At 46.4% G+C, this 27,321-nt stretch overlaps 1 protein-coding gene and 1 long non-coding RNA gene across 2 annotated transcripts; one reads left to right on the forward strand and one right to left on the reverse strand.

Moving 5' to 3' along the window:
• Nucleotides 1-4,215: 4,215 nt before the first annotated feature.
• ALKBH1 (alkB homolog 1, histone H2A dioxygenase) lies at nucleotides 4,216-27,316 on the reverse strand. Its single transcript, XM_002719624.5, has 6 exons — nucleotides 27,088-27,316; nucleotides 24,146-24,254; nucleotides 18,893-19,055; nucleotides 11,881-11,971; nucleotides 6,099-6,292; nucleotides 4,216-5,375 (listed from the first exon to the last, which is right to left on the reverse strand). The coding sequence occupies exons 1-6, from the start codon at nucleotides 27,307-27,309 to the stop codon at nucleotides 4,946-4,948; spliced, it is 1,209 nt and encodes a 402-aa protein (XP_002719670.4). The 5' UTR covers nucleotides 27,310-27,316; the 3' UTR covers nucleotides 4,216-4,945.
• Nucleotides 13,445-24,267, forward strand: LOC103351680 (uncharacterized). Its single transcript, XR_519411.4, has 4 exons — nucleotides 13,445-13,546; nucleotides 16,602-16,719; nucleotides 18,591-18,689; nucleotides 24,131-24,267. It is a non-coding gene; the product is annotated as an uncharacterized lncRNA (long non-coding RNA).
• Nucleotides 27,317-27,321: the final 5 nt, after the last annotated feature.

Consider the following 27,321-nt stretch of genomic DNA (forward strand, 5'->3'; position numbering starts at 1 on the left):
GCCTTCCTCAAGAGCATTGTGCCAGCTCTAGAGAGAATTTGGCAAGGGTTAAGAATGCTATAACCCTCCAGCCTTTTAGAGAACACATTTATGTTGGTAAATGCTGTGCATACTTTTAAAAAGCCATTTGTCTTACTGAACACATTGTACATTCTTCCAGCTATTAAATATCCCTCTGAAATGTGATGTGAAGTGGCTAAACAGTATTTTATTACATAAACTCATATCATTAAATGCACCTTCTGTTAGGCAATGTTGTTCCAAACTTCAGGAACAGGAATTACCAGGTCAGAGGATCATCTCAGGGTGGGGGCAGGTATTGTGGTGCGGTGTGGAAGGTTCTGCTTGGTATGCACACATCCCGTATCCTATACAGCTGCTGATCCATCTCCCTGCAAGTACATCCAGGGAGCCAGGGGAGAACGGCCCAAGTGCCTGGTCCCTGCTAGCCCTGTGGAGACCTGGATTGAGTTCTGGGCTCCTGGCTTTAGCCTGTTCCAGCTATGGTAGGCATTTGGGGAGTGAACACAGATGATAGAAGATCTTTCTCTCCCTTTCAAGTAGGTGAAAATAAAGACATTAGGAAAAAAACAATCAGGGGTGGGCATTGGGTCAAGATACTGCATCCCACAGTGGAATGCCTGGGCTCAGTTTCCAGTTCTGCTCCTGAATTCAGCTGCCTGCTAACACAGACCCTGGGAAGCAGTGTCTAGTAACTGGGTTCCTGCCACTCACAGGAGAGACTTGGATTAAGTTTTTGGCTCCTGGCTCTGGCCTTGGCCCAAATGAGGCCATCGTGGCCTATGGCGAGTGAAACAGTAGATGGGAACTTCCTCAAATAAAGGCCTGGTGTTGTGGGTAAAGCCGTTCTTTTGACACCAGCATCCCATGTTATCTCTGGTTTCTGTTTTTGTCCCAGATGCAGCAGGTGGAAGCTCTCTCCCCCCCTAACTTTGCCTTCCAAATAAATAAAAATAAATCTTAAGAAACTCAAAAAGATTTATTTATTTGAAAGGCAGAGCAATAAAGAGAGGGAGAGACAAAAATCTTCTATCTGCTGGTTCACTTCTCAAATGGTCACAACAGCCAGAGCTGGGCCAGGCCGAAGCCACGAGCCAGGAACTGCACCCAGGTCTCCCACCTGCCACTCCCAGGTGGCAGTAGCCCAAGTACTTGGGCCATCTTCTGCTGCCTTCTCGGGTGCACTAACAGGATGCTGGATCGGAAGCAGAGCAGCTGGGAATCAAAATCACACTCTGATATGGGATACCAGGTCTTAGAACAAACATTCTTACACAAAAAAGTCTGGACTGCTTCTGTTACTACCTTAGGGTCAATTTCTACAAGGGGAAATTCACTGGGTCAAATGACACATCTGAAAACAATCAGGATAACCACGACTTATCATCATAGCAAACCATTTGTGAAAGGAAAGGAGGTATACGCAAGACTGCTCTGGCCGTAGCAAGACGCCCGTGGACACCGTATGCTGGCCGGGGGGTCACACCAGCCTCCACTCCTAGGAGCAGAGGACTTAGTGCCAACCCCCGGCCCCAGCAACCTGGCTTTCCTTTCCCAGGTGATAGTGCATATTTACTCTTGCATGATTTTCTTCCTTTGGTATGAAACAGTAAAAGGCTCTTTTTTATTTTATTATTTTTTTTATTTTTTGACAGGCAGAGTGGACAGTGAGAGAGACAGAGAGAAAGGTCTTCCTTTGCTGTTGGTTCACCCTCCAATGGCTGCCGCGGCCAGGGCACCGTGCTGATCCGATGGCAGGAGCCAGGTGCTTATCCTGGTCTCCCATAGGGTGCAGGGTTCAAGCACTTGGGCCATCCTCCACTGCACTCCCGGGCCACAGCAGAGAGCTGGCCTGGAAGAGGGGCAACTGGGACAGAATCCAGCGCCCCGACTGGGACTAGAACCCGGTGTGCCGGCGCCGCAGGAGAATTAGCCTATTGAGCCGTGGCGCTGGCCAAAAGGCTCTTAATAAAGAAAAGCTTCCCCTTTGTTCCCGTTTCAGGCTCTTCCCTGGGTGTGCGTAACCTTTTTCTGTGCTGGGCCCGATGCGATGCTATCGTGTGGTCTCTGTTGTGACTGCTTAACCCTGTCATTGCAGCACAGAAGTACCCACAGGTCACACACACATCCATTAGTGCAGCTGGGCTCCATAAAACTTAATTTACAGTAGACCCTGAGATTTGGATTTCATGTAGTCTTCATGTGTCACAACATGAGAAACGTAAACTACTCTTAGCCTGTGGGCAGTACAAAAACAGGAGGGAAGGAGGGTCACAGTTTGCTGACCTCTGATGGAGAAAATCTGTGGTGGACGATTATAATAAACCCAGGGTAAATGCAGGAAATGTGCATGTCAGTGTAGGGAAACCACTGATTTTTCCTGTATTCCATAATATCTTGCTTACTGTGAAAAGCAGATCACAAGTAGAGTTGCATTATATATATTTCCACCAAATGCACATCATGGAAAATAGAAGGGGAGAACAGAATTTAATTTTACAAACAATTCTGCTTTACCACCCCATTCAACAAGTGCACTCTGACTTCGGGGGTGGGGGCATGGGACAGGAGAGGGACTATCTCCTGACTGGCTCAGTCCCCATTTGCTCCTCCCAGCACCAACACTGCATTCCATGGAGTCCCCAACTTGTCTCTGTGCAACATGGCTCCTAAACACAAGCTGATGCCTTTATCTGATACTTAACTGAAGAACGAGTGATTTGTTCCAATGGCAAGGATGAACTGTCTCTGCTGGATTCGCCAAATGACAATATGCTGGTTTAGGGTAGGTCACGTTTATTGTTTATTATGGAAAATTTAAAGGATTTTCCCCACTGCTAATTTAAATTATATAACATGTGCCTATGGTGCATATTATTTATTTTTCAAGATTTATTTTTTGAAAGGCGGAGGGGGGAGGGACAGAGATACTCCTTCTGTGGGTCACTCCTCAAACATCCACCACCACAACTGGGGCTGGGCCACATCAAAGCCAGGAGGTGAGAACTCCATCTGGGTCTCTCGCGCGGGTGGCAGGGGACCCAGGCACCTGAGCTATCACGTGGAGTGGTTAAGAAGCCCACATCCTACACTGGAATGTATGGGTTCAGTTCCCAGCGCTGACTTTGATTCTCCTTTCCTATTGTGGGAGACAGAAGTGATGAGGTCTACGTAACTGGTTCCTGCCACCCTCATGGGAGACCCAGACTGAGTTCCTGGCTCCAGGTTTTGGCTCTGCTGTACCACCCAACACCTGCCCCTAACTTCTATTTTAAATTTCAATATCTTCATTTCACTGCCTCTTGCCACAATCAGCATCCCACATCTGAGTGCTAGTTGAATCTCTGGCTGCTCTGCTTCGAACCCAGCTCCCTGCTAATGTGCCTGAGAAAGCAGTGGAAGATGGCCCAAGTGTCTGGGCCCCTGAACCCATGTGGTAGACCCGGATGGAGTTCCAGGATCTTGGCTTTTGTCTGGCTTAGCCCTTGCCGTTGCAGCTATTTGGAAAATGAGCCAGCAAATGGAAGATCTCTTTTCTCTCCCTCTATCTGACACTCTGCCTTTCAAATAAGTAAAAATAAATCTTTTATTTTTTAAAAAATGTTTATTATATTTATTTGAGAGAGAGGGAGAGAGAAGTGATAGAGACCTTCCATCTGCTGGTTCACTCCCCAAATGGCTGCAATGACCAAACCCAGGAGCCAGGAGCTCCATCAGGGTCTCCCAGGTGGGTGCAGGGGTCCAAGCACTTTGGCCATCTTCCACTGTTTTTTCAGGCACATTAGCAGGGAGCTGGATTGGAAGTGGAGCAGCTGGAACATGACGCGGTGCCCATATGGGATACTGGTGTTGCAGGCGGTGGCCTTACCTGCTATGCAACAATGCTCGCCCCTAAAAATTAATCTTTAGAAGATGCAGAAAAAAGTACTTGGCTTGGGTATAGAGAGTCGAGTTGGTAGGGGTACAAAGATTAAAACTTAGGGCTTCATGCATTTCTCAACTCTGTTCCATCAGACAAGTGGAGCATCAGAGAATGTTCTCTCCTGTGAGACAGGCACACAGACCACTACTTAGGGTGGAACAAGGGTACAGTGTAGACACAGCCGGAGGGCTTCACCAGCATGAACAATAGCAAGCACAAATAGGAAAAGAGCCAATTCCAGATGCACTAACCTTCAAAGACAGATACAGATCTTTAATTTAAAACTGAGTGAGTTTATTCATGGAGAAAACATTTACAGAATACCCTTGGGGCTTTTTTGGCCCAACAATTAAAACTGCATTACAAATCAAACAGGGAGCATCTGGAGACCTAAGACACATGGAGAAATCACTGTCCCCTATCCTTGGGTCTGCAAATATTTACTGTTTAGGCAAGAGAAACGGCTGTGACTGATTTTCTTTCTAGAGGAGAAGATTTCCAGTTTCAATGTCTCAATGTATACAGGATTCTTCTGTGACAGCCAGGGCAGATCCAAAAATCCAGGGGCAATGGGGGAGTCAGGGTGAGTCTACTGGCTCGCTGAAGCCCGCAAGGTACCCAATGCAGTGAGGAGAGGGGCACTGCATTTCCCATCGGTGAAAGCTGAGGTACTTAACGACTCCGCAGACACGGAAGCTCACTTCCACCTCCCGCCGCGGTAACGGTGGAGGCCGACAGAGCTGCTGTAGACGATGACACCCCTGTGGTATGGTCGACACGCAGCAGAGCCAACATCGAACAGGACCGGAACATGGCAAACACTTTCTGAGCAAAGCGGTGACCAGTTTCCGCTTGAGGTGTGTTCCAAGGCAACGGTCTGATTCAGGCTAAGTCTCTCCCTGTCTGCTTTTGGCTTGTCTTGGTGACAAGTTCCTAGCAACACAAAACAGCGTGGGCATTCACTGGAAGACGCGCTGTATAAAACAACGGGAGCTGCAGGTCTCAGCTGTCGGGGTTTGGCCTTGCCCGTTTAACTTGGCTGTTGTGATCATCCAGACGGCAGGACCCGCCACTGCTGAGGTCTCTTTTTTTCTCCTCTGTGGGCTCCAAGGGGAAGTCCTCATCGGTGGCCAGGACCTGTCGGACAGTCATGTTAACCCGAGCAGTTTTCAAGTAGTTGGAACACACCTGCCAGTCTTGCACAGAACAGGGCTCCACCACCGAGTCTCTGGGCAGGTCCACTGGGAGAGGCGTCTCCAGGCAGCGAGGCAGGCCTTCCCCCTCAGGGTGCGGAAGGACCCGAGGAACTGCGTGGTTCAACAGGCGGCTGGAACCTGACATTACCATGATGTCACCACTGTGCATAAACATGGCTGTGGGGGTCTCATCTCTTTGGAGGCCACCAAGCAGAAAGATGGCTGACTGTCCAAAGCTTCAAAAACAAAAAAAGCAGGCTTCTATTATTAACCGCACTTGAAAAAATTACGCTAACTGCACCCTTTCCTAATTTCAGTTAAAATCCTTCTCATCTGGCTTGTGTCTGAGTGACCAACACGTGATCTGCCACCTAAACCTACGGCAGCCCACAGATCTGCTGCAAAATAAAATCTAATGTAGTTAAATGAGATGATGTGGCAAATGGAGAACTCTGAACATTAACCTAGAATTTTTATTGACTCATCTTTTAAGATTTAAGCCTTCCAATAAAATTATTTGAATCCTTTACTATGTTATCATCCCTTTACTTGAAAGATAAGGCAACTAATAAAACATTTTTTGGCTGGGATAATGGCACAGTAGTGGGAAACCAGGAGAGCAAACTATTCAGGTTTTTGTCTTAGTCTGTCCTTCCCTCCTCTCTTCCAAAAAGGCCACTCCCTTTGCTGGAAGGCCTCTTGTGTGTCTGTTTTTTCCACCATTCCATAGGCATATGCCATTGTCTTAAGTTACTAAATTACAGTTACTATCATTTAGTCATTGCTTTTAAAGGACTAGGCGAATTTTACTTTATGATTCATGAAGATGTCCAAAAACAAGAGATTATAGAATCCAGCCATTTGAAATAGTTAACTGGTTTTATTTACTTTTGCTTAAAATGCTTTGGAAAAAAGAACTGAATTATAAAAAGTCCTCCCACCTCCTGGAACCGACCTACCTGAAGGACAGCAGGGGTTTGGAGTGATCTAGTTCAGACCTGTCCACGTGGATGCCCAGGGTGGAGTCCAAGCGGTAGTAGTTCAGGATGCCTGCCTCAGCCCGGAAATCCTGAAAGCCACAGGCAGCGGCCACTTGCTCTGAGAGGAAAGCCAGGTCAGAAGGGAAAGGTGTATAATGATCTGCTGAGTATTTCTTTGGTAAAAATAGGGAAAATAAGAAAAATAAACAATGATCTCAGGAGCACGGGAAACAGGCATAAGATCACCACTTTAAAATCATCAAACTACAAAGCAATGTGAACACTGTCATCATCAGATGTTAGCATTATCCATCCACCCATACGAATCATAAACCACTCAAAACACTCGCACCTGGAGCTTTATCTGGCAGGCGCTGTCCCACGCAGTGATAAACCAGACAAAGTAACACTGCACATGAGGCAATTACTACACTGCTCATAAACAGGATAGTTCTCTTAGGGTAAAAAGTAACTCAAGGGGCTGGTGCCGTGGCTCACTTGGTTAATCCTTGGCCTGCGGTGCCCGTATCCCACATGGGCACCGGATTCTGTCCCAGTTGCTCCTCTTCCAGTCCAGCTCTCTGCTGTGGCCCGGGAGGGCAGTGGAGGATGGCCCAAGTGCTTGGGCCCTGCACCCGCATGGGAGATTAGGAGGAATCACCTGGCTCCAGGTTGGCGCAGCGTGCCGGCCATAGTGGCCATTTGGGGGGTGAACCAACAGAAGGAAGACCTTTCTCTCTGTCTCTCTCTCTGTCTGTCTCTCTCTTACTGTCTACAACTCTACCTGTCAAATAAAAAACAACAACAACAAAAAAGGTAACTCAAAACTGTCATTGCCAAGAGGTACCTAAAGAAACATGACAAACACAGGATCCAAGATTCTGAAACAGAAAATGGCTACTTGATAAAAACAAAGGAAATCTGGGGGCCGGTGCTGTGGCGTAGTCGGTAAAGCTGCCGCCTACAGTGCTGGCATCACATATGGGCGCCGGTTCAAGTCTCGGCTGCTCCACTTCCGATCCAGCTCTCTGCTATGGCCTGGGAAAGCAACAGAAGATGGCCCAAGTCCTTAGGCTCCTGCACCCATGTGGGAGACCCAGAGGAAACTCCTGGCTCCTGGCTTTAGATCAGCTCAGTTCCTGCCGTTACAGCCATCTGGGAAGTGAACCAGTGGATGGAAGACTGACCTTTCTTTTTATGCCTCTGCCTCACTGTAACTCTGCCTTTCAAATAAAATAAATATTAAAAAAAGAAATCTGAATGAAGTATGGACTTAAGACAAAATTACCATACTAAGCTAGGCTGTCAGTAGAAGAGGGAACTGGCTATGAGATCTCTCTGCACTCTTTCTTCAACGTTTTCTAATAAAACTACCCCCCCCCCAAAACAAAACAAAACAAAACAAAACACAGAGCAGCAACTCAAACAATATGGTCTTTTTTTTTTTTTTTTTTTAAAGATTTACTTTTTGAGAGGCAGAGTTACAGAGAGAGGGAAAGACACAGAGAGAGGGAGATCTTCCATCTGCTAGTTCACTCTCCCAAATGGCTGTAATGGCCAAAGCTGGGCCTATCCAAAGTCAGGAGCTTCTTCTGGGTCTCCCATGCAGGTGCAGGGGCCCAAGGACTCAGGCCACCTCCCACTGCTTCCCAGGCCATTTTCAGGGAGCTGGACTGGAAGTGGAGCAGTCAGGACTCAAAATGGCACCCACATGGGATGCCGGCACTGCAGGCAGAGGCTTAACCTACTACGCCACAGTGCTGTTCCCAGCCAGTTTGGTTTTCTGCCTCTCTGAACAATATGGCTTAGTGCTAATTTCATCAGTCAGTCTGATGGGATGACATGCTCAAGACATCTGGATTGACTCCGAGTTACACTCGCCGTATATAATTCGCCGGAACAGCAAGTCAGCAGTGTGATGAAGACTCTGACCCCCAGCTTTCCAAGCAGATGAGCTGGAAGACTATTCTGGCAGCACAAGGACACTCTTCCCTTGTCTTATGCTCCACTGCTTCCCTTGCTAAATCAACTTCAGACCTGGTTAGAAAACCCACTGTCCCCCAGGCCGCCTCCGGTGTCCTGACGCATTCCAGCCGGAGCAGCAGAATCATGGCTCTGGACAGAAAAGTACTGCTTTTAGCTTCAGGCACATGGAAGACTTATATAAAAAGTCTTCAAACAACAGTCTAGTCTCTTCAGTGGGAACTTCTCCGTTTCTTCATTTTTTTCTTTTACTGAGCCTCAAGTAAGAGTTCCAGTATCTCAAAACTAAAATTGTAGTCAGAGAACTTTAAGGTTTCCCCTATCATTTTTTTTTAAAGATTTATATATTTATTTGAAAGTCAGAGTTACAGAGAGAGAAGGAGAGGCAGAGAGGCAGAGAGAGAGAGAGAGAGAGAGAGGGAGGGAGGGAGGAGAGGAGGGAGGGAGGGAGGGAGGGAGGGAGGGAGAGGGGTCTTCCATCCTTTGGTTCACTCCCCAACTGGGCACAATGGCCAGAGCTGAGCTGATCTGAAGCCAGGAGCCAGGAGCTTCCTCTGGGTCTCCCAAGTGGGTCAGGGGCCCATGGACTTAGGCCATCTTCCACTACTTTCCCAGGCCATAGCAGAGAGTTGGATTGGATGTGGAGCAGCTGGGTCTTGAACCAGCACCCATATGGGATGCTGGTATTGCAGGTGACGGCTTTACCCACTATGCCTCAGCACTGGACCTCCTCTATCATTTTTTAAAAAAATTCTTTACTTTTCTGAAAGATTTAACACAGAAGGAGAGACAGCAAGATCTTCCATCTGCTGGTTCACTCTCCAAATGGCCACAACAACCAGGGCTGGGCCAGACCCAAGCCAGGAGCCAGGAGCTTCTTCTGGGTCTCCTGTGAGTGACAGGGGGCCCAGAGACCTGGGCCATCTTCCGCTGCTTTCCCAGGTGCATTAGCAGGGAGCTGGATCAGAAGTAGAGCAGTCAGGACTTGAACCAGCATCCATATGGGATGCTGGCATATCAGGCAGTGGCTTAACCTGCTATACCACATCGCCAGCCCCTGCTCTATCATAATTTTAGTTCTTTAAGAAAAAATCAACCAGCTAGAGCTGCCATCTTACCCTCAGACAGCCTCTGCTATGATGAAATTATTTCCTTTTTAAGCTTTCAGCCCTATCTAAGCTGTCGCTACGCTACTCGTCTTATAAAAAGCTTTCACTTTTCTCTGATTGATTATGCATTCAGAATTCTGGATCGCTTTCATGCTCAATTTGTCTTAGTAAATTATATTACCTTTGAGGTCCTGGGAGTGACAACATCAACAATCAAAACATTAGCACTAAAAACAATAGCTAACAGTTACTGTGCTCTTGCTTAGAACAGCTAGTCCTGGGCTGTAATCTCTTTAGAGGCATTAACCACTTAACTCTCATAATAACCTTGTAATAGCAGGCACCAGCTTGCTTTACTGTCATCGTTATTGGAGGCAGAATTCAAACCCAACCTGCCTTGCCCAAACTAACTCACCAAGTCACTTCCCTGAATACAAATAACCAGATTCTCATTGAATCTATATTTCTGAAAATCAGAATTACATCACTAATATTTTTTTTTTTTTTTAAAGATTTATTTATTTACTTGAAAGTCAGAGTTGCACAGAGAGAGAGGAGAGGCAGAGAGAGAGTGAGTGAGCACTGTCTTCCATCCACTGGTTCACTCCCCAATTGACCGCAACAGCCGGAGCTTTGCTGATCCGAAGCCAGGAGCCAGGAGCTTCTTCCAGGTCTCCCATGCGGGTGCAGGGGCCCAAGGGCTTGGGCCATCTTCTACTGATTTTCCAGGCCATAGCACAGAGCTGGACTGGAAGAGGAGCAACCGGGACTAGAACCCAGTGCCCATATGGGATGCTGGCGCTTCAGGCCAGGGCATTAACCCACTATGCTACAGCGCTGGCCCCACATCACTAATATTTTTAAAGCAACATCTGTCATTAGCTGGAGCAGCTAATATATTTGTGTTTAAGTTGGTTGACTTAAGCTATAGATCTTTTAGAAAGTAACTGGTTAGGGGGCTGGCGCCATGGCACACTAGGTTAATCCTCCACCTGCAGTGCTGGCATCCCATACAGGCATTGGGTTTTAGTTTTGGTTCCTCCTCTTCCAGTCCAGCTCTCTGCTAATGGCCTGGGAAAGCAGTGGAGGATGGCCCAAGTGCTTGGACCCCTGCACCCGCATGGGAGACCAGGAGAAGCACCTGGCTCCTGGTTTTGGATCGGCATAGCTCCGGCCGTTGCAGCCATTTGGGGAGTGAACCAACGGAAGGAAGACCTTTCTCTCTGTCTCTCTCTCTCTCTCACTGTCTGTAACTCTACCTGTCAAATAAATAAATAAATAAATAAATAAATCTTAAAAAAAAAAAGGTAACTGGTTAGGAACACAGAAAATGATCTATATCAATGTGTTTTTATTCAGTTTACTCTTATAATCAGCCCTTCCACTTGGTGGCAAACATCTCACTGAGCCAATAGCTACTGACAAAGGAGGGATTGGAGATTCTCTGAAGCAGACAGAACAGGAAAGAAACTGTACCTCAAGAAAACAAGGAACTTGGTTAGTTGTAGGAAATCCTTTCTTACCGCTTTCCTGCCCAGATGTTATATAGCAGGTAGAGGTATCTAGATCTTGGAAGTGCTTTTGTGAGAAGAGAACATTAGAACTACACAACACTTCTTAAAAGAAAGTTATTTATTTGAAAGGCAGAGTGACAGCAAGAGTTCTTATATCCAATGGTTCACTCCCCAAATGGCCCCAAGTGCCAACTCTGGGACACATTAAAGGCAAAAATTCCATCCTGGTGGCAAGGGCCTAATATCTGGGCCATCCTCCGCAGTCTTCCCAGGCACATTAGCAGGAAGCTGGATCAGAAGCAGGATAGCTGGGACTCAAACTGGCTATTTTATAAAGGATGCCAGAATGACAAATAATGGCTTAACCCCCTGCACCACAATGCTGGCCCCGACATGGAGTTGCTGCTTTTTCTTTTCCTTTTTCATTTAATGGCAAAGAGAGAGAGAGAGAGAGAGAGAGAAAGAGAGAGATTGAGAGATTGAGTGAATGTGGTTCACTCCTTAAATGGATGCAGCAGCCAGGTCTGGGCCAGGCTGAAGCCAAGGGCTCCATCTAGGTCTCCCACTTGGGTAGCAGGGGCTCAAGCTCTTGGGCTATCATCTGTTGCCTTCTCAAACACATTAGCAAGAAGCTGGATTGGAAGTAGAGCAGCTGGGACTCAAACCAGCATTCCAACATGGGATGTTAGTGTTGCCTTAACCCACTGCACCACAATGTCTGCCTCCACAGAGCTTCTTTTTCTTCCTTTTTTTTTTTTTTAAATTTAATTATTTGAAAGGCAGAGTTACAGAGAGACAAAAGGCATGTGTTTGACAGAAAGAGAGATAGAGAGATTCCATCTAATGGTTCACTCCCCAAAAGACAACAGCTGGGTCTAGGCCAGGCCAAAGCCAGGAGCCAGGAGCTTCTTCCAGGGCTCCCTCATGGGTGGCAGGAGCTCTTCTGCTGCCTTTCCAAATGCAGCAGCAGGGAGCTGGATTGGAAGTGGAGCAGCTGGGATGCTGGAGCTGCAGGCAGTGGCTTAACCTGCTGTGCTGCAATGGCGGCCCCAGTAATCTTGTACTTCAAGGGTGGCCTGGAAGAAATCCAACTATGGCCCACCCAAGCATATAAACAGAAACCAAAGCAAAAAACAATGAAGACAATCTGAATACCTTACTGTCCCAGTTATAATGGTAGCCCAGGGTGACCCAGCGCAGCTTCTCCAGTAAACTCCGAGGTCTCCGTTTATTCACTCCTTTGCACCTGCAAAGATTGGCAACAAGAGGATTTATTCAGCTCAAATGGCAGCAACAGCCCTCTGGGTGGACCCTGCAGTCTACATTTAATATTCCATGGCATAAGCTGTTAGCCACAGTTTGGAGGGGAAACTGGAACAAGTCACTAAGAATACAAAAGAAAAAAACACATTACGGTTCTGATGTCCAGTTCTTGGTTCTAAATCCACTGCTGACTGGAATACATTTTAAATGACAAGTGTCCAGCACCTCAATAATGACAGCAATGTCCTTGCCTGTCTGTGGAAAATGGGGCTAAGAGCACTACGGGCACTGCAAACACAGCTAACAACACACATGGGTCACTAGTCAGTACTACGTCTCCACTGATGGTGGCTTCCCAGAATTGCACGTCAGGGGGAAAAAGTTTGGTGAAAATCTAATATACAATCAAACATACATGGTTTAACATGACTTCTCTCACCCTATGTAACATGGCTTACACAATTGAGGCCTACCTATCAATTAAGGCATCGTTGTAATTGACTTGGTTTCTGACATCCCCTGTTCAAACCCCAGCAGTTTTCTGTAAGAGAAGGCCTCTTCCTGCAGTTGTAACTTGTCTGCTCAAATCCACAAAACTGCTTTGTTCTAAAGAGAAAGCTTGTTTTGTTTATCTGTAAATATCTAAAAATATGACAGTGCTAGGCTTAATCATTTTAATCAATTCTTCTTCATATAATTTATATCATTAATCAAACAAAACATTTTTTGTTCCACACCACAGCTGTTTAAAAAACGCAAGTTCAGACTCCTTAAAGGAGTTTATATTCTATAGACTTATTTAGTTATTTGAAAGTTAAGAGTCAGAGAGAGAGGAAGAGGCACAGAGAGAGAGAGAGAGAGGGAGAGAGAATCTTCCATCCACTGGTTCACTCCCCAAATGACCACAACAGCTGACCTGGAGCCAGAAGCTCCCTCTAGATCTCCCATGTGAATGCAGGGGCCCAAGCATTTGGGCCACCTTCCAATGCCTTCCCAGGCACATTAGCAGGGAGCTGGATCAGAAGTGGAGCAGCTAGGTCTTGAACTGGCACCCATATGGGATCCTGGTGTTGCAGGTGGCAGAGGCTTTACCCACAACACCAGCCCCAAGAGTTTATATTCTAACAAGAGATGACATATGCAAGACTGGAAAGCTGAAGTGTAAGTGAGGGGAAAATTCAAGGCAGTATAACTTCTAGTGATACTATGCTAAACTGAATAGCAGAGACTTTGAGGTATACAAGCATTGAGAAAAAGGAAGGGCAAACTCAACTAATTAGTTAAGGCTGTGCGGCAGTGAGGTGGTATGGCACTGAAAAGTGGCCAGCATTTAAGCGGGTGATGATATATGACAGGCACTGCCCAGCATAAACTAAAGCTGAAGACTTATTAGAGGCTCCCATTCTAAGTGTCACTCACTGTGATGTCGGACCAAGAATGCACAGAACAAATGCTATCTGCCCTCACAAGGTTTACATTCTAAGGACATCGTGACTCAGATATACATCAAGACCAGCAGACAAAAGGAACGGGATGGACACAGATTTATTCAGGACAGGTGTGCAGAAAGAAACACAGGGCCTGGCTGCTATTCCTGCTTACAAAGACTCCCTGGGTGGGCATTTGGAACTTGGATTTTGGGAGAGTTCACACTATTCCCAGAATTAAGAGTGGCTCACAGTTCAAAAATATGTTTATGTTGAACACCTGCTTTCCTTTGAGTTTAGAATTTTACCAGAGTACCCACATGATCAGTTGCTACTAAAAACCTAGGCACTGAGGTTCTCTGGCAGATCTCTTGACAATCTTGTCACAACTCATTGCCGGGGCAACTAAGCACATCCTGGGAGTTCATTAGCAGAGGATCCCTGCAAACTCAGGCCTGATTTTCCCTGGATTTTAGCTGCACGCGCCTCTTCCCTTTGCTGATTTTTTTTTTTTTTTAAGATCTTTTTATCTGAAAGGCAGAGTTACAGAGAGAGAGAGAGAGAGAGAGAGAGAGAGAGGGAGAGGGAGAGATATCTTCCATCAGCTGGTTTACTCTCCAGTTAGCCAAAACAGTTGGAGCCAAGCCAGGCCAAAGCCAGGAGCTTCTTCCAGGTCTCCAATGTTAGTGCAGGGGCCCAAGCACTTGGGCCATCCTCTGCTGCCTTCCCAGGTGCATTAGCAGGGAGCTGGGTTGGCAATGAAGCAGCTGGGACTAGAACTGGCACCCATGGGATGCCAGCACTGCAGGGCCACAGCTCTGGCCCCTGCTGATGGCTTTTAAATGAAGCTTTCCTTTTTTATTTCAAAGGCAGGAAGGATGAGAAGGGGGGGGGGGAGGGCGAACAAGAGAGCTAGAGAGCAAGCAGGCGAGCAAGAGCAGAAGAGACAGATCTGCTGGTTCATTCCTGCAATGTTCACAACAGTAGCAAGGGCTGGGCTAGGCTAGACTGAACCGTGAACTCAATCTAGATCTCCAACCTGGGTGGCAGGAACCCAACCACTTGAACCATCCTTGCTGACTCTTAAGGTACGCATCAGCAGGAAGCTGGAATCGGGAGAGCTGTTGTTGCGGAGTAACACTTTAAGTGGCTGTCTACAATGCTGGCATCCCATACGGGCATTAGTTTGAGTCCTGGCTGCTCCACTTTCAATCCAACTCCCTGCTAATGTGCCTTGGAAAGCAGCAGCAGATGGCCCAAATGCTTGGGCCCCCGCACCTATGTGTGAGACCCAGAGGAAGCTCCGGGCTGTTGCAGCCACCTGGGGAGTGAACAGGCGATTAGAAACCTCTCGCTCCGTAACTCCAACTTTCAAACAAACAAATCTTGAAAAAAAAAAAAAAAAAAAGAGGAAAAAGAGGCCAGTGCTGAGGCATAGCAGGGTAAAGCTGCTGCCTGCAGTGCCAGCATCCCGTATAGGCACTAATTCGTGTCCCGGCTGCTCCACTTCCAATCCAGCTCTCTGCTATGGCCTGGGAAAGCAGTGGAAAATGACCCAAGACCTTGGGCCCCTGCATCTGAGTAGGAGACCCAGATGAAGCTCCTGGCTTCAGATTGGTACAGCTCTAGCCGTGGTGGCCATCTGGGGAGTGAACTAGCAGATGGAAGACCTCCATCCCTCCCTCTCTCTCTCTCTCTGCCTCTCTAATAAATAAATAAATCCTAAAAACAACAACAACAACAAAAAAAAAACAAAAACAAACAAACAAAAAAACTGAATTGCAGATGCGAAGCTATCAAACAAAATGACATGACTACTACATTCTAGGCAGAGAACAGACTGAAGAGGGGTGAGAGCAGACATAGGGAATTTAGGCGGCTACGCAGTCGTTTAGATAAGAAATAATGGTGGATGGCTGGCGCCGTGGCTCAAAGGCTAATCCTCCGCCTTGTGGTGCCGGCACACTGGGTTCTAGTCCCAGTCGGGGTGCGGATTCTGTCCCCCTCAAACGCCTGTAACAGCCATAATTGGACCAAACCCAAGCCAGGAGCCAGGAAATTCATCGGGATCTCCCACATGGATGGCAGGGACCCAAGTAATGGGGCCATCATCCACTGCTTTACAAAGGGGCATTAGAAGGAATGTGGATGGGAAGTGGGGCAACAGGGACTTAAACTATGACTATCACGGAACGTGCTGGTGTCAGAGTGGCAGCTTCACCTGCTACACCGCAAAGGAGGTTCCAATTTTAGGTTTAGAATGGCCGCATGTTACTGTTGAGATATGCTAGGTTTGACTGATATGGCCTCCTGCTGACAAGACTTTCAGGCTGTTTCTCATTTTCTGTTATAAACAAAAACTGCTGCAATGAAGGGCTTGCACCTACTGTACTCTTACATGAGCACCTGTAGTTAGGAATGAAACAGAACTCAGGTGCCCTCATATTGGGATCAGTCCTATTTTCGCCTCTAAGTTCAAGTATTTCTTCATTTCCTTCTCAAAATTTCTTCTCTCTGATTGGAGAATTTTAGAATGTTAAGATTCAAAGGATCCTTAGAGGTCTTCTAGCTCAGAGGGTCTCAATGTGGGAAGACATTGTGGTATGTAATCAGAATTCCCCTGGAACCTTTATAAAAGACCCTTTTCCTTCGTTTTTCTTTATTTTTATTTTTGGCCATTTTATATGATTAATATGCTTGCAGATGTACCTGTATATTTTCCCTTTTATCTGTTCTTTTTTATTTTTATTTATTTGAAAGACAGAGTTAGAGAGAGAGGTAGAGCCACAAAAGAAAGGTGTTCCATCTGCTAGTTCACTCCCCAAATGACAGCAATGGCCAGAGCTGAGCTGATCCAAAGCCAGGAGCCAGGAGTTTCTTCCGGGTCTCCCACGTGGGTGCAGGGGCCCAAGGACTTGGGTCATCTTCTACTGGTTTCCCAGGCCATTAGCAGAGAGCTGGAATGGAAGTGGAGCAGCTGGGATTCAAATCAGTGCCGACATGGGATGCTGGCACTGCAGGCCAGGGCTTTAAGCTATTGCGCCACAGAGCCGGCCCCAACCCTCTTCCTTTGTAACAGACCCTGGGAAAGTTGGGAGAGCACCCTCCTAACGCCAGCATGGCTCACAGACTATGATTCCATCATCTTGGATGATTTATCCATTCTAACACCTCCACTTCCCACAGGAGACAACAGCAACACAGATCACAGTGACAGAATGAGAACTAGGGACCCAATTGATTTTCAATGCCGCCAGCACAGTGTCTGAGTATACCAATTTCATCCAACCCTTGACAACATAAGGTATGATTACCACGTTTTTATTTTTGCTAATTTATTGGATAAAAAATATATCTCACCATTGTTTACAGGATGATTTATTACAAAGATTCATCTGAGCTATCTCGGAAGACAGCCAGGATTTCTGCAAAGTCATATGTCAGAAGGGAAAAAATCAATTACTTGAAAACACAGGCTGGTTTATAACAATAAGCTCCTTAATTTCACTCAACCAAGATCTTCCTATTTTGTTCTCAGTTCTAAAAAGACATCACTAAAAGCTTAAGAGTGGTTTTTCTTCACTGTTCCTGCCTATACCATACCTACCATAAATACCAAGAAGGCTTTAAAAAGGAAAGTCACTGATTTTTAATTTTTTCCTTTTCAACTTAAAAAAATCTTCTACTGCCCACTGTCAGAACCAGCTTGCTAGTTTCTGAAGATTGTACCACTGGGACCACTGAAGACCAAACAGGACTCAAAGCTGGCAGAATGGTTTTAATAGGTATAATTCTAGGGCCCTCTCACATATTACCTTGTTTAATTCTCACACTATTCACTAAAGCAAGGACTGTTAGAAGGCACAGAAAGGTTAAGAAACTTGCTCAAGCTTACACAGCTAGTAAGTGGTAGAGTCAGGTCTGAACAGTTAATCTGACTCCAGAATTGGTGCTCTATGCCACTGAAAACTTTACAACCTAGACCTAACCTACCTCCCCGCTGCGTGTTTTTCCAATCCTACTCATGACCTTCAGGGTGCATTTTTCACAATCTCTTCTAACCTAGCCACCTAAGTAATCATCCCCATTATATCTTATAAACTCCATTTGTGCACCTGCCAAATTGTTTCTAATATGTTTATGTCTATGTCCTCAACTAAACGCCAAATTCCTTGAAGACAGAAACTGCTTCTTACCTGTCTTTGAACCTCTAATACTCATACACAGTGTCTGACAAACAGCAGCAACTCCAGAGAGCTGCTGAATAAGCACACGAAGGCACTGCACACGTCCTGTGCTCCCATCTCACAGAACTTCTGCCTTAAACACTAAATCTCTGGTCAAGATGCTTTCTCTACCAAACACAGCCTTTTCCGATTTTTGAGTGGCAAACTCCTAATCATGCCTAAAGATCAGTTCAAATGCACACAAACAAATAAAAAAAAATAATATAGGGGCCGGCGCTGTGGCATAGCGGGTAAAGCCGCCGCCTGCAGTGCTGGCAACTCATATGGGCGCTGGTTCGAGTCCTGGCTGCCCCACTTCCGATCCAGCTCTCTGCTATGACCTGGGAAAGCAGTACAAGATGGCCCAAGTCCTTGGGCCCCTGTACCGCGTGGGAGACCCGGAGAAAGCTCCTGGCTCCTGACTTTGGATCAGCGCAGCTCTGGCCATTTTAGACAATTGGGGAGGGGACTGGCAGATGGAAGATCTCTCTCTCTGCCTCTGCCTCTCTGTAACTCTGCCTTTTAAGTAAGTAAAGAAATCATTTTTAAAAAATACAGTCAATGAATAAATTATTTTTCTTGACACCTATACCCTGTGTGGAAGAATAACTTCCTCCTTTGTAAACTCACAATGCTTCCCTAAACCCATCATAACCCGTTCTGAACTCTGCTGTTATAATTTCAGTAGGTAGCTGAGTTCCTGCCATAAACTATGCACTACTGAGTGCAGAACTACCTGTTCATTTTTGTGTCTCCAATGCCTAGCAGCATGCCTGGTACAGAACTGACCCTCAATAAGCACTTGTGGAATAATGGAATGGATGTTGAAACACTGGGAGGTACAGATATTAACTTCATGTGTTATAATAACTTATCACAAAACAATGAGTAGCAATGATTTCCTCTTAGAAGAGGGAAGTAAACAATTTTCAATCTTGCTTTTCTATAGGCCACCAGAAGTCTTCAAAGGAAGTCATTTTAAAGTAGAAAAAGGAGCTAAGGCTGATGAAAACAGACTATCGATGATTAAAGAGGATGAACTCAGTATGTAAGTTATGATAAGCAAATCTTTAAAATGGATCTCCACTTGATATAAATGTCAAAGCATCTGTCCAAACGTTCCTGGGGAAAAGCTAATGTGCTGTATCGTGTGGAAACAATGAGGGGAAAATCAGAAGCCAGTGCTTCATCTGCACTGTTACAGAACAGTTAACTTAATGACTTGGGCTGACTCTCACTGAAAAGACTTACCTCAGAAACTCCTTGCTCTGCTCCCACAGATCCTGGGTCTCCTCGTTAGTCATGTGTTTGTCCAGGTTACACACATTAGGTTTCTGGGAGTATAACTTAAGGCACTGCTTCACCCAGTGCCACTGGTGACCCGGGAGGAAGGGGTTGGGGATAAAAATAAATCCTACATAAAAGATGGGCAGAGGAAAAGGAGAGGGGAGAATCCTCCAGTTATTCAGGTGATTTCTGACATCCTTATATCCTCTACTCTGCTGTTTACCCCCACATCCTTTTAGTCATACTTCACGTTCATGTAAAGTTAGTTTTCTTTCTTTTTATAAGATTTACTCATTTATTTGAAAGGCAGAGTTACAGAGAGGCAGAGGCAGAGAGAGAGAGAGAGAGAGAGAGAGAGAGAGAGAGAGAGAGAGAGGTCTTCCATCCTCTGGTTCACTCCCCAAATGGCCACAACAGCTGGAGCTGTGCCAATCCAAAGGCAGGAGCCAGAAGCTTCTTCCAGGTCTTGCATGCGGGTGTAGAGGCCCAAGAACCTGGGCCATCTTCCACTGCTTTCCCAGACCACAGCAGAGAGCTGGATCAGAAATGGAGGAGCTAAGACTTGAACCAGTGCCCATGTGGGATGCTGGCACTGCAGGCAGCAGCTTTACCCACTACACCACAGTGCTGCTACCCAGAAAGTAAAGTTTTGAAGAACATTGGACATTTACAACCATACAAATAAATCTAGCTTTCTGGGTCATTTTCAAGAGAAACAGACACTCAACAAAGTTAATTGTCTACTGTGTTACTTCAAAGAAAACTTCAGAAGTGGAAGTGCCCAAAGCCTACCCTCCTCTTTTCGTCCGGCACTGCCATCTGCAGTCAGCCGAGCCTTCTCTCCCTCCCTACTTCATTTAGCCCAGGCGCAGCAGGCTGACGTCTTCCTCGACTTTAACTAAAATACAGATCTGAAAGTCACCACCCAATGAACAGAGTGTTGCTCACTCTCCTACTTTGTGCTTCAGCTTCCAGTCTATTCTCCTATATGTGGCTTCACAATGTGCGGCTGGGACCTGCCAACTACATTTCTTCTTTGTCTACTGACTCCCTGCTCACTTGTGCTCACAGGGGGCACTAATGGAGGACTGCAGGAGAGAAGATGGCTTCATGTAGCTTTTTCACTCACTGGAACCTAATTCATTATGCTGTCTCCTCAAAAGTTTAAGACCTGGCTCTAATGACCTCTCTTCCATGCACCTAAAGTCAGTAATTCCAAGTGTTTGTTTCCCCACCAGTTGCAGAGTCACAGCTGCTTCCTGCAGTCGTTACCTTGCGGTATCTCAGTGCTTCCTTTTTTTTTTTTTTTTTTTTTTTGGACAGGCAGAGTTAGACAGTGAGAGAGACAGAGAGAAAGGTCTTCCTTCCGTTGGTTCGTACCCGAAATGGCCGCTAAGGCTGGCGCTGTGCCGATCTGAAGCCAAGAGCCAGGTGCTTCCTCCTGGTCTCCTGTCGCTCCCCGTCTTCATGGAGGAACGACACAGGACCCTGCGCTGTTCTTCTGTCTGCTCGGCCCTTCCCGGGTTTGCTGCTGGTTCTTCCCGGGTTGGCTACCGTCCCTTCCACCTCCGTGGAAGGGCGGTTCCCCCTGGCCACTTTCCCCACTTCTGCGGGGGAGCGGCACACCGCCAGCCGGCTCTCTCGGGGGCTGCACAGGTGTTCCTTCAGATAGATGTTCCCCTTAGATGTTCCTGGTGCATGTTGTCTCTCTCCTCCTTTATAGTCCTCTTCCGCCAATCCCAACTCTGCTACCCACACGCCGAGTACGCTGCTCTCCTCCAATCAGGAGTAGGTCCTACAGTTTATTGGTTGAACTGGAGGCAGCTGCATAGAAGCTGTTTCTCCCTTCTCAGCGCCATATTGTGGGAGAGCAGATGCATAGAATAAGTCTTAATTCCAGTAACTTAGTCTAGTCCGGGTTGCTCCCCACAGTCTCCCATGTGGGTGTAGGGCCCAAACACTTGGGCCATCTTCCACTGCCCTCCCGGGCCACAGCAGAGAGCTGGACTGGAAGAGGGGCAACCGGGACTAGAACCTGGTGCCCATATGGGATGCCGGTGCCGCAGGCAGAGGATTAGCCAAGTGAGCTATAGCGCCGGCCAGCGGGTACTATTTTAATACACATTTTACACACGAAGAAACTGAGTCCAAGAGAGACGAAGTAATTTGCCCAAGATGATAGGGTTGGTAGGTGGCAGAGCAAGGATATGAACCCAGATAGCTGGCACTAGAACTTCATAACTACTGGTCTTCACTACTACTTCTTCTTCTTTTTGTTTATTTATTTGAAAGTCAGAGTTACACAGAGAGAGAAGGAGAGGCGGAGAGGCGGAGAGGCGGGGAGAGAGAGAGAGAAAGAGAGAGGTGTCTTCCATCCGCTGGTTCACTCCCTAATTGGCTGCAATGCCTGGAGCTGTGCTGATCCGAAGCCAGGGCCAGGAGCTTCTTCTGGGTCTCCCATGCGGGTGCAGGGGCCCAAGGTTTTGGGCCATCTTCCACTGCTTTCCCAGGCCATGGCAGAGAGCTGGATCGGAAGTGGAACAGCCGGGTCTCGAACCAGCGCCCATATGGGATGCAGGCACTGTATGTGGTGGCTTTACCCACTACGCCACAGCGCCGACCCTGGTCTTCACTACTTCTTAACCCTTCTTATTCTTCTTCTCCTTTAGATTTATTTTACTGATCCGAAAGATAGAGTTAGAGAGAGAGGTAGAGACAGAGAGAGGTCTTCCATCCACTGGTTCACTCTACAAATGGCCCCCAACGGCCAGAGCTGAGCTGATCTGAAGCCAGGAGCTGAGAGCTTCATCCAGGTCTCCCACATGGGTGCAGGCGCCCAAGGACTTGGGACATCCTCTGCTGCTTTGCCAGTGCTGTAGGCGGGGGCGTTAACCCACTGCGCCACAGTGCGAGCCCCTCCGATCCTTCTTGTACATGACACCTTTTCAAATGTTGCTGTCATGTTCCTCTGAAAGTCCCTCTTCTCTGGACTAAGTTTCCTGACCTCCTCCTGCTCACTCTTCTAAAAACTGGTTTGATAAACTCATGCTCCTTCAGAATAAGTGAGATCCAAAAGTAAACATCGTCCTTCTGATCAGCCCAGAGTAAGAGGAGACTGTTATCTCCTTTTGGACGTTACATTCCTATTCAATCCAGCCTGCACTGATAGGGAGGACAGAACAAAACTGCAAAGGACATGAGGCACCAACCCACATGAAGAACTTAAGCAGGAAATCCTAGAAAATCTCATAAAGCAGGTACACTGGTTTGGAAAATACAAAAGTGAAAACTTCGTAGTCTGAACAGTTTTTTAAGAAGGCCCAAAGGGAAAGCAGCAGAAGATGGCCCAAGTCCTCGGGCCCCCACACCCGCGTGGGAGACTCGGAAGAAGCTCCTGGCTCCAGGCTTTGGATTGGTGCAGCTCTGGCCATTGTGGCTACCTGGTGAGTGAACCAGTAGATGGAAGACCTTTCTTTCTCTGCCTCTCCTTCTCTCTCTGTATAACTCTGACTTCCAAAGGAACAGAAAATCATGGCGTTGAAAACAGGCACTACAGATAAAAGTTAAAAGAGCAGCCTCCAAGGAACAAGTATGAAAAAGATCGTTGGTGAAACATGTTCTAAATTCACTCAAACTCATGGAGACTGGCGCTTTCACACATCAAAATCATCATTCAATTGTTTTCTTTGTGACTTTGCAGAACTAAAGTGCATGAGGCCTTTTAAGGAAGTAGTATAGCTGTTGTATCGTGTCATACTACTAACAAATATTTTAGTAGTTATACTATACTAAGGCTGTATTAGCCTTGGCCCTTTAATTAATGAAAACTAATACTTCTTTGATTTCTCCTTGCTTTTAACCCACATTTGAAATCACAAGTGTAGGCCGGTGCCGCAGCTCACTAGACTAATCCTCCACCTTGCGGCACCGGCACACTGGGTTCTAGTCCCGGTCGGGGTGCTGGATTCTGTCCCGGTTGCCCCTCTTCCAGGCCAGCTCTCTGCTGTGGCCAGTGAGTGCAGTGGAGGATGGCCCAAGTCCTTGGGCCCTGCACCCCATGGGAGACCAGGATAAGTACCTGGCTCCTGCCATGGGATCAGTGCGCTGCGTCGGCCGCGACGGCCATTTGGGGGGTGAACCAACGGCAAAGGAAGACCTTTCTCTCTCTCTCTCTCACTGTCCACTCTGCCTGTCAAAAAACCAACCAAACAAACAAAAAAGAAATCACAAGTGTAAAATTAACTTTGCGTCTCTTAGAAACAGATGACAGGTAAAATACTGGTCAAACAAAGCATTTTAGTATCTTTTAAATAGTTTATAATAATCTATAGTAGCCCTATGGGCCTAGAAAAAAGGTTAAGTAACATTCCCATTCTTCACTATTACCTTAATTTCTTTATCTGTAAAGTGAATTACACAAAGCAAAAATCAAACTTCACAACTAATGGGGCTGCACTGTGAAGCAGCAGGTTAAGCTGCTGCCTCAATACCAGCATCCCACATGAGCTCCTGTTCAAGTTCTGGCTGCTCCACTTCTGATCCAGCTTCCTGCTAATGTGCCTGCGAAAGCAGAGGAAGATGGCCCAAGTGTCTGGGCCCCTGCTACCCATTTGGGAGATCCTGATGGAGTTCCTGGCTCCTGGGTTTGGATTGTCCGAGCCCAGGTCATTGCAGCCAACTGTGGGGTGAGGGGTGGGGGAGAACCAGAGGATGGAAGGCATCCCTTTCATTACTACCTTTCAAGTAAACAAATTACTCTTTAAAAATAAATTAGCAAAGTCTATTGGGATTTTTTTATATCATTAACTATAACTCTCTTGTTAAAAGCTCAACCTTGATTAACAAGTTTGAAGTTATGGCATTTGTGAATGTAACCAGACTGAAAATTATGAATTATTCTATTACTTAAAGCAGTTCTTCTGCTTGAGTAAATGTTCAGAGTTGTGGCAGACAGCCCAGAGAGTCAAAGTCTTTTTTTTTTCTATTTGTTATGCCACTTCTTGCTATATAAGATAGTCAGTGCTGCCTCTGGTCTACTCTTTGGGAATGTTCTACTCTTTTAGGAATCAACTTCTTAGACAAGGCACAATTTATAATGGATTTGGGAACGGAACATTTATGTTCAGTTTTGTATACTTACTTGCTCACAGTCCCCCCCACCCCTAAAATTAGACAAATGACGAGGAATTCTGCTTCTCTGAGGTCCGCTGCACCTACCAGGATAGCCTTCAAGGCCATACGCTCGCCACTTGCTGACTGGCTGAAGTCCTGCTCTCCGTGCATCGTGCTCACTGACTGAGGACACGCTTAGCTGAGATCTGACGACCTAGTAAGAAGGAAAAAAAAGGTCAGAGGGCTGCTGCTATTTTGTAAGTCTACCCTGAGAACCTGAAACTTCCAAAGACAACACTGATACAGGACAAACCCAGCAGTCAAGTCTGGAATCCTAAGCTTAGCTCCATCACTTGATCTAGGACTTTAGATTAAAGTCACTTGTTAGAGCCTCAGTTTCCTAATCCATACACTATCAAACGCGAGAAAGTTATACAACATTAAGATTATTGGTAATGGGGCAGCAGGTCATGGCTCAAGTAGCTGGGTCTCTGCCACCCACATGTGAGACCAGGATTGAGTTCCAGGCTCCTGGCTTCAGCATGGTCCAGCCCCAGCTGTAATGGGCATTTAGGGAATGAACTAGTAGATGGACGATATCTCCCCGCCCCACCTCTGTGAGTATGTGTGCTTCTGCCTTTTAAATAAATGCAAATAAACTAAAATTTCAAAAATTAAAAACAAATTGGAGTAAGATTTTTTTAAAAAAAGTTTATTTGAAAGAGCCAGAATTGGAGAAAGAATCAGCTGGGCCAAGCTGATGAGCCAGAAACTCCACTTGGGCCATCATTTGTTGCCTTCCAGAGTGTGTCTTAGGAAGCTGGATTAGAAGTGGAGGTTGGGGGCAGGGGCTATAGTGCAGTGGGTCAGTCCTATATGAGGGCCAGTTTGAATCTTGGCTGCTCCACTTATGATCTAGCTCCCTGCTAATGTGCCTGGGGAAGCATTGTAGGATGGCCCAGTAATTGGGCTCCTGATACCCATGTGGGAGACCATGATGGAGTTTCAGGCTCCTAGCTTCAGCCTGGCCCAGCCCAGGCTATTGTGTCATTTGGGGAGTGAGCCAGTGGACAGATCTCTCTTTTGCTGTCTCTCCTCTCTAACTCTGCTTTTCAAATATATAAATAAATCTTTAAAAAAATAAGAAGAGGAAGCGGGACTTGAACCAAGGCACTTTGATATGTGATGTGGGTTTCCCAAAAAAGACTACCTTTTTCCAGGAAACCACACCTTTGTGACTTATGATAGAATTCTTAATTATGAAGGATGTTTGGTATATCAAATATCACAGGGCACAACACATTTTACTTGGTTAGAGCTAACAATACTGCTTTTGGAGGCACCTGGAGATGACTGCTGTTCAAGCAGAGCTATCAGGAACAATAGGCTAGGGAGGGTGAGAGAATGGAAAAAGAGCCATAACCAGAAAGAAAAATGTGCAATGAAATACGGGGAACTCTATCTACTAAGAGTACAACATTCACTATCTTTTAGGTGAAGCTTTTGTTAGTTACTTAAAATGAAAGTACTTCAGCATTTGATGAGTTTTCTTAGCACATTCCAGTATCTTCTGGATGTCTCATAATATTGGTTAAAAGACTCAACATGCAGTTATTTGAATAAGGAGATTAAGGAAAAAACAAAAACAACCGTTATTCTTCCATGAATAAACTTCAGATCTGGCTTATTTTAGAATACGCCAAATGCATTCTTCCAAAGAGAAATTTATCCTATCGCCTTCTCCAAGAGTGAAGGCTTCCAGACAAAATACCAGCATGTGGCTGGTGTATGACCAGGCTCTGCAATAAAATGGCAGTCTGGAACCCTCTGAGAGTCTTGCTCAGCGGAGTTTTCCAGGTACTGAGGGGCTGTTAAAATGTTTTGTGATAATTTCTTGAACAGGTCACACTGAATACTGTACTATAATTCAGCAACACCCTTAGAACTGAAGTACACTATTCAATCTATTTTATCACTGGCCAAACTGAACCAAACTACTAAGCTTTTCAAGTTTTTCTGTATCCTCCCTGGCCAGACTGTTGGCCATCACTGTCGCACTGCTTTGCTCAGCTGTCTTGGAACAGCAACTTCTCTAATTTGCTACTCCGAGCTGGGGAACTAAACTCCCAAGCTTTCATGTACTGGACACATACTTTACTTACTGAGCACCGACTGCTGTAGGTTCTGTGGCAGACACGCAATGAACAGCTGAGTGGCTAAACTCTAAAAGGATACACATACGAGTACTACAATAAAAATCCACGTAAAAGGAGCAGAATGAGGATCTGAGCGGTTCTCCTGAGTTAAATATATTATTCTTGGGATGCAGACTTTGTATTTTTGCAGCTCGGAAGGCCATTTTGGCTAGTGGAGTTGCTGAGAAGCTGAGATTACGAGTATCACAGCCTTCGAGTTTTATTGGATGCTATTAAGCTTGGGAAGAAAGCCTCACACAGACATTTGTGGACAAGAATGAGTGCACATTAACAGACTACACACACATCCTCCACGGTAAAGTGATCCCGAAGAAACAATACCTGTACTAAAGTTGTAGTCGACCCCCGCCCCCTCCTCCCTATTATGTTCTCCTTAGTTCTCAAGGAGAAAAACAGAAACAACCAACAACTTTTGGATTCTATTTATATTCGTTTGCCATTTATTTTCAATTTGGAGGGAATATTTAACTTTTATGACTTTTTCTAAAAGGCCAGGAAGCGGCAGGAATTAGTCTCCCGCACAGCATTTTAACGTCAGATCCCCCAGGGCTCGGGATTACTCCGTGGGGGGACATTCTATGGGGTTAAACGGAAGTATAAATGGAGGATTACGGAAAGGAATGAACCCAAATTCCCAGGCTTTTCTGGCCGCCGCTGGGAACGGCCGGCAGCACAACGCGAGAACGCCAAAGCGTGCTGGCCGGCGCCCAGGGAGGGCGGTGATCGCTTAAAAACAACCAGTCTGGAAGCGAAAAGAGGAGAGGACACGGAAGTCCCCTCGTGAAGTGACGCGAGGCGACCGGGAGGTGCGCGCCGCTCCTTTCTGCGTACCTTATGGGCAGCAGGACCCGTGTCGCGGGAGGTGTGGGTCGCCGAGAAGTCTATGACCCCTCCCAGGTCTGCGGTCCCCGGCCGAATTTGCCGGTAGAAGCGGAAAAGTTTCCGAAAGGCGTCTTCCCCAGGCTCTGTCGCCAGCGTCGCTACAGAGCCCAGGGCCGCCGCCATCTTCCCCATGTCGCCGCCGGGCCCTTTGACCCGGAAGCAGATGCCCATGCTCCGGATATC

This window comes from Oryctolagus cuniculus, chromosome 20 (assembly GCF_964237555.1).
Source record: "Oryctolagus cuniculus chromosome 20, mOryCun1.1, whole genome shotgun sequence".
NCBI lineage: Eukaryota > Metazoa > Chordata > Mammalia > Lagomorpha > Leporidae > Oryctolagus > Oryctolagus cuniculus.

Excerpts from the sequence above, each read along its gene's own strand:
- ALKBH1 (XM_002719624.5), bottom strand. The coding sequence starts at position 27,309 with ATGGGCATCTGCTTCCGGGTCAAAGGGCCCGGCGGCGACATGGGGAAG. Across the intron at positions 19,056-24,145 it reads TGGCCTTGAAGGCTATCCTG|GATTTATTTTTATCCCCAAC; the intron begins GTAGGTGCAGCG and ends TCTTTTATGTAG. Across the intron at positions 5,376-6,098 it reads AAACCCCTGCTGTCCTTCAG|CTTTGGACAGTCAGCCATCT; the intron begins GTAGGTCGGTTC and ends TTGTTTTTGAAG.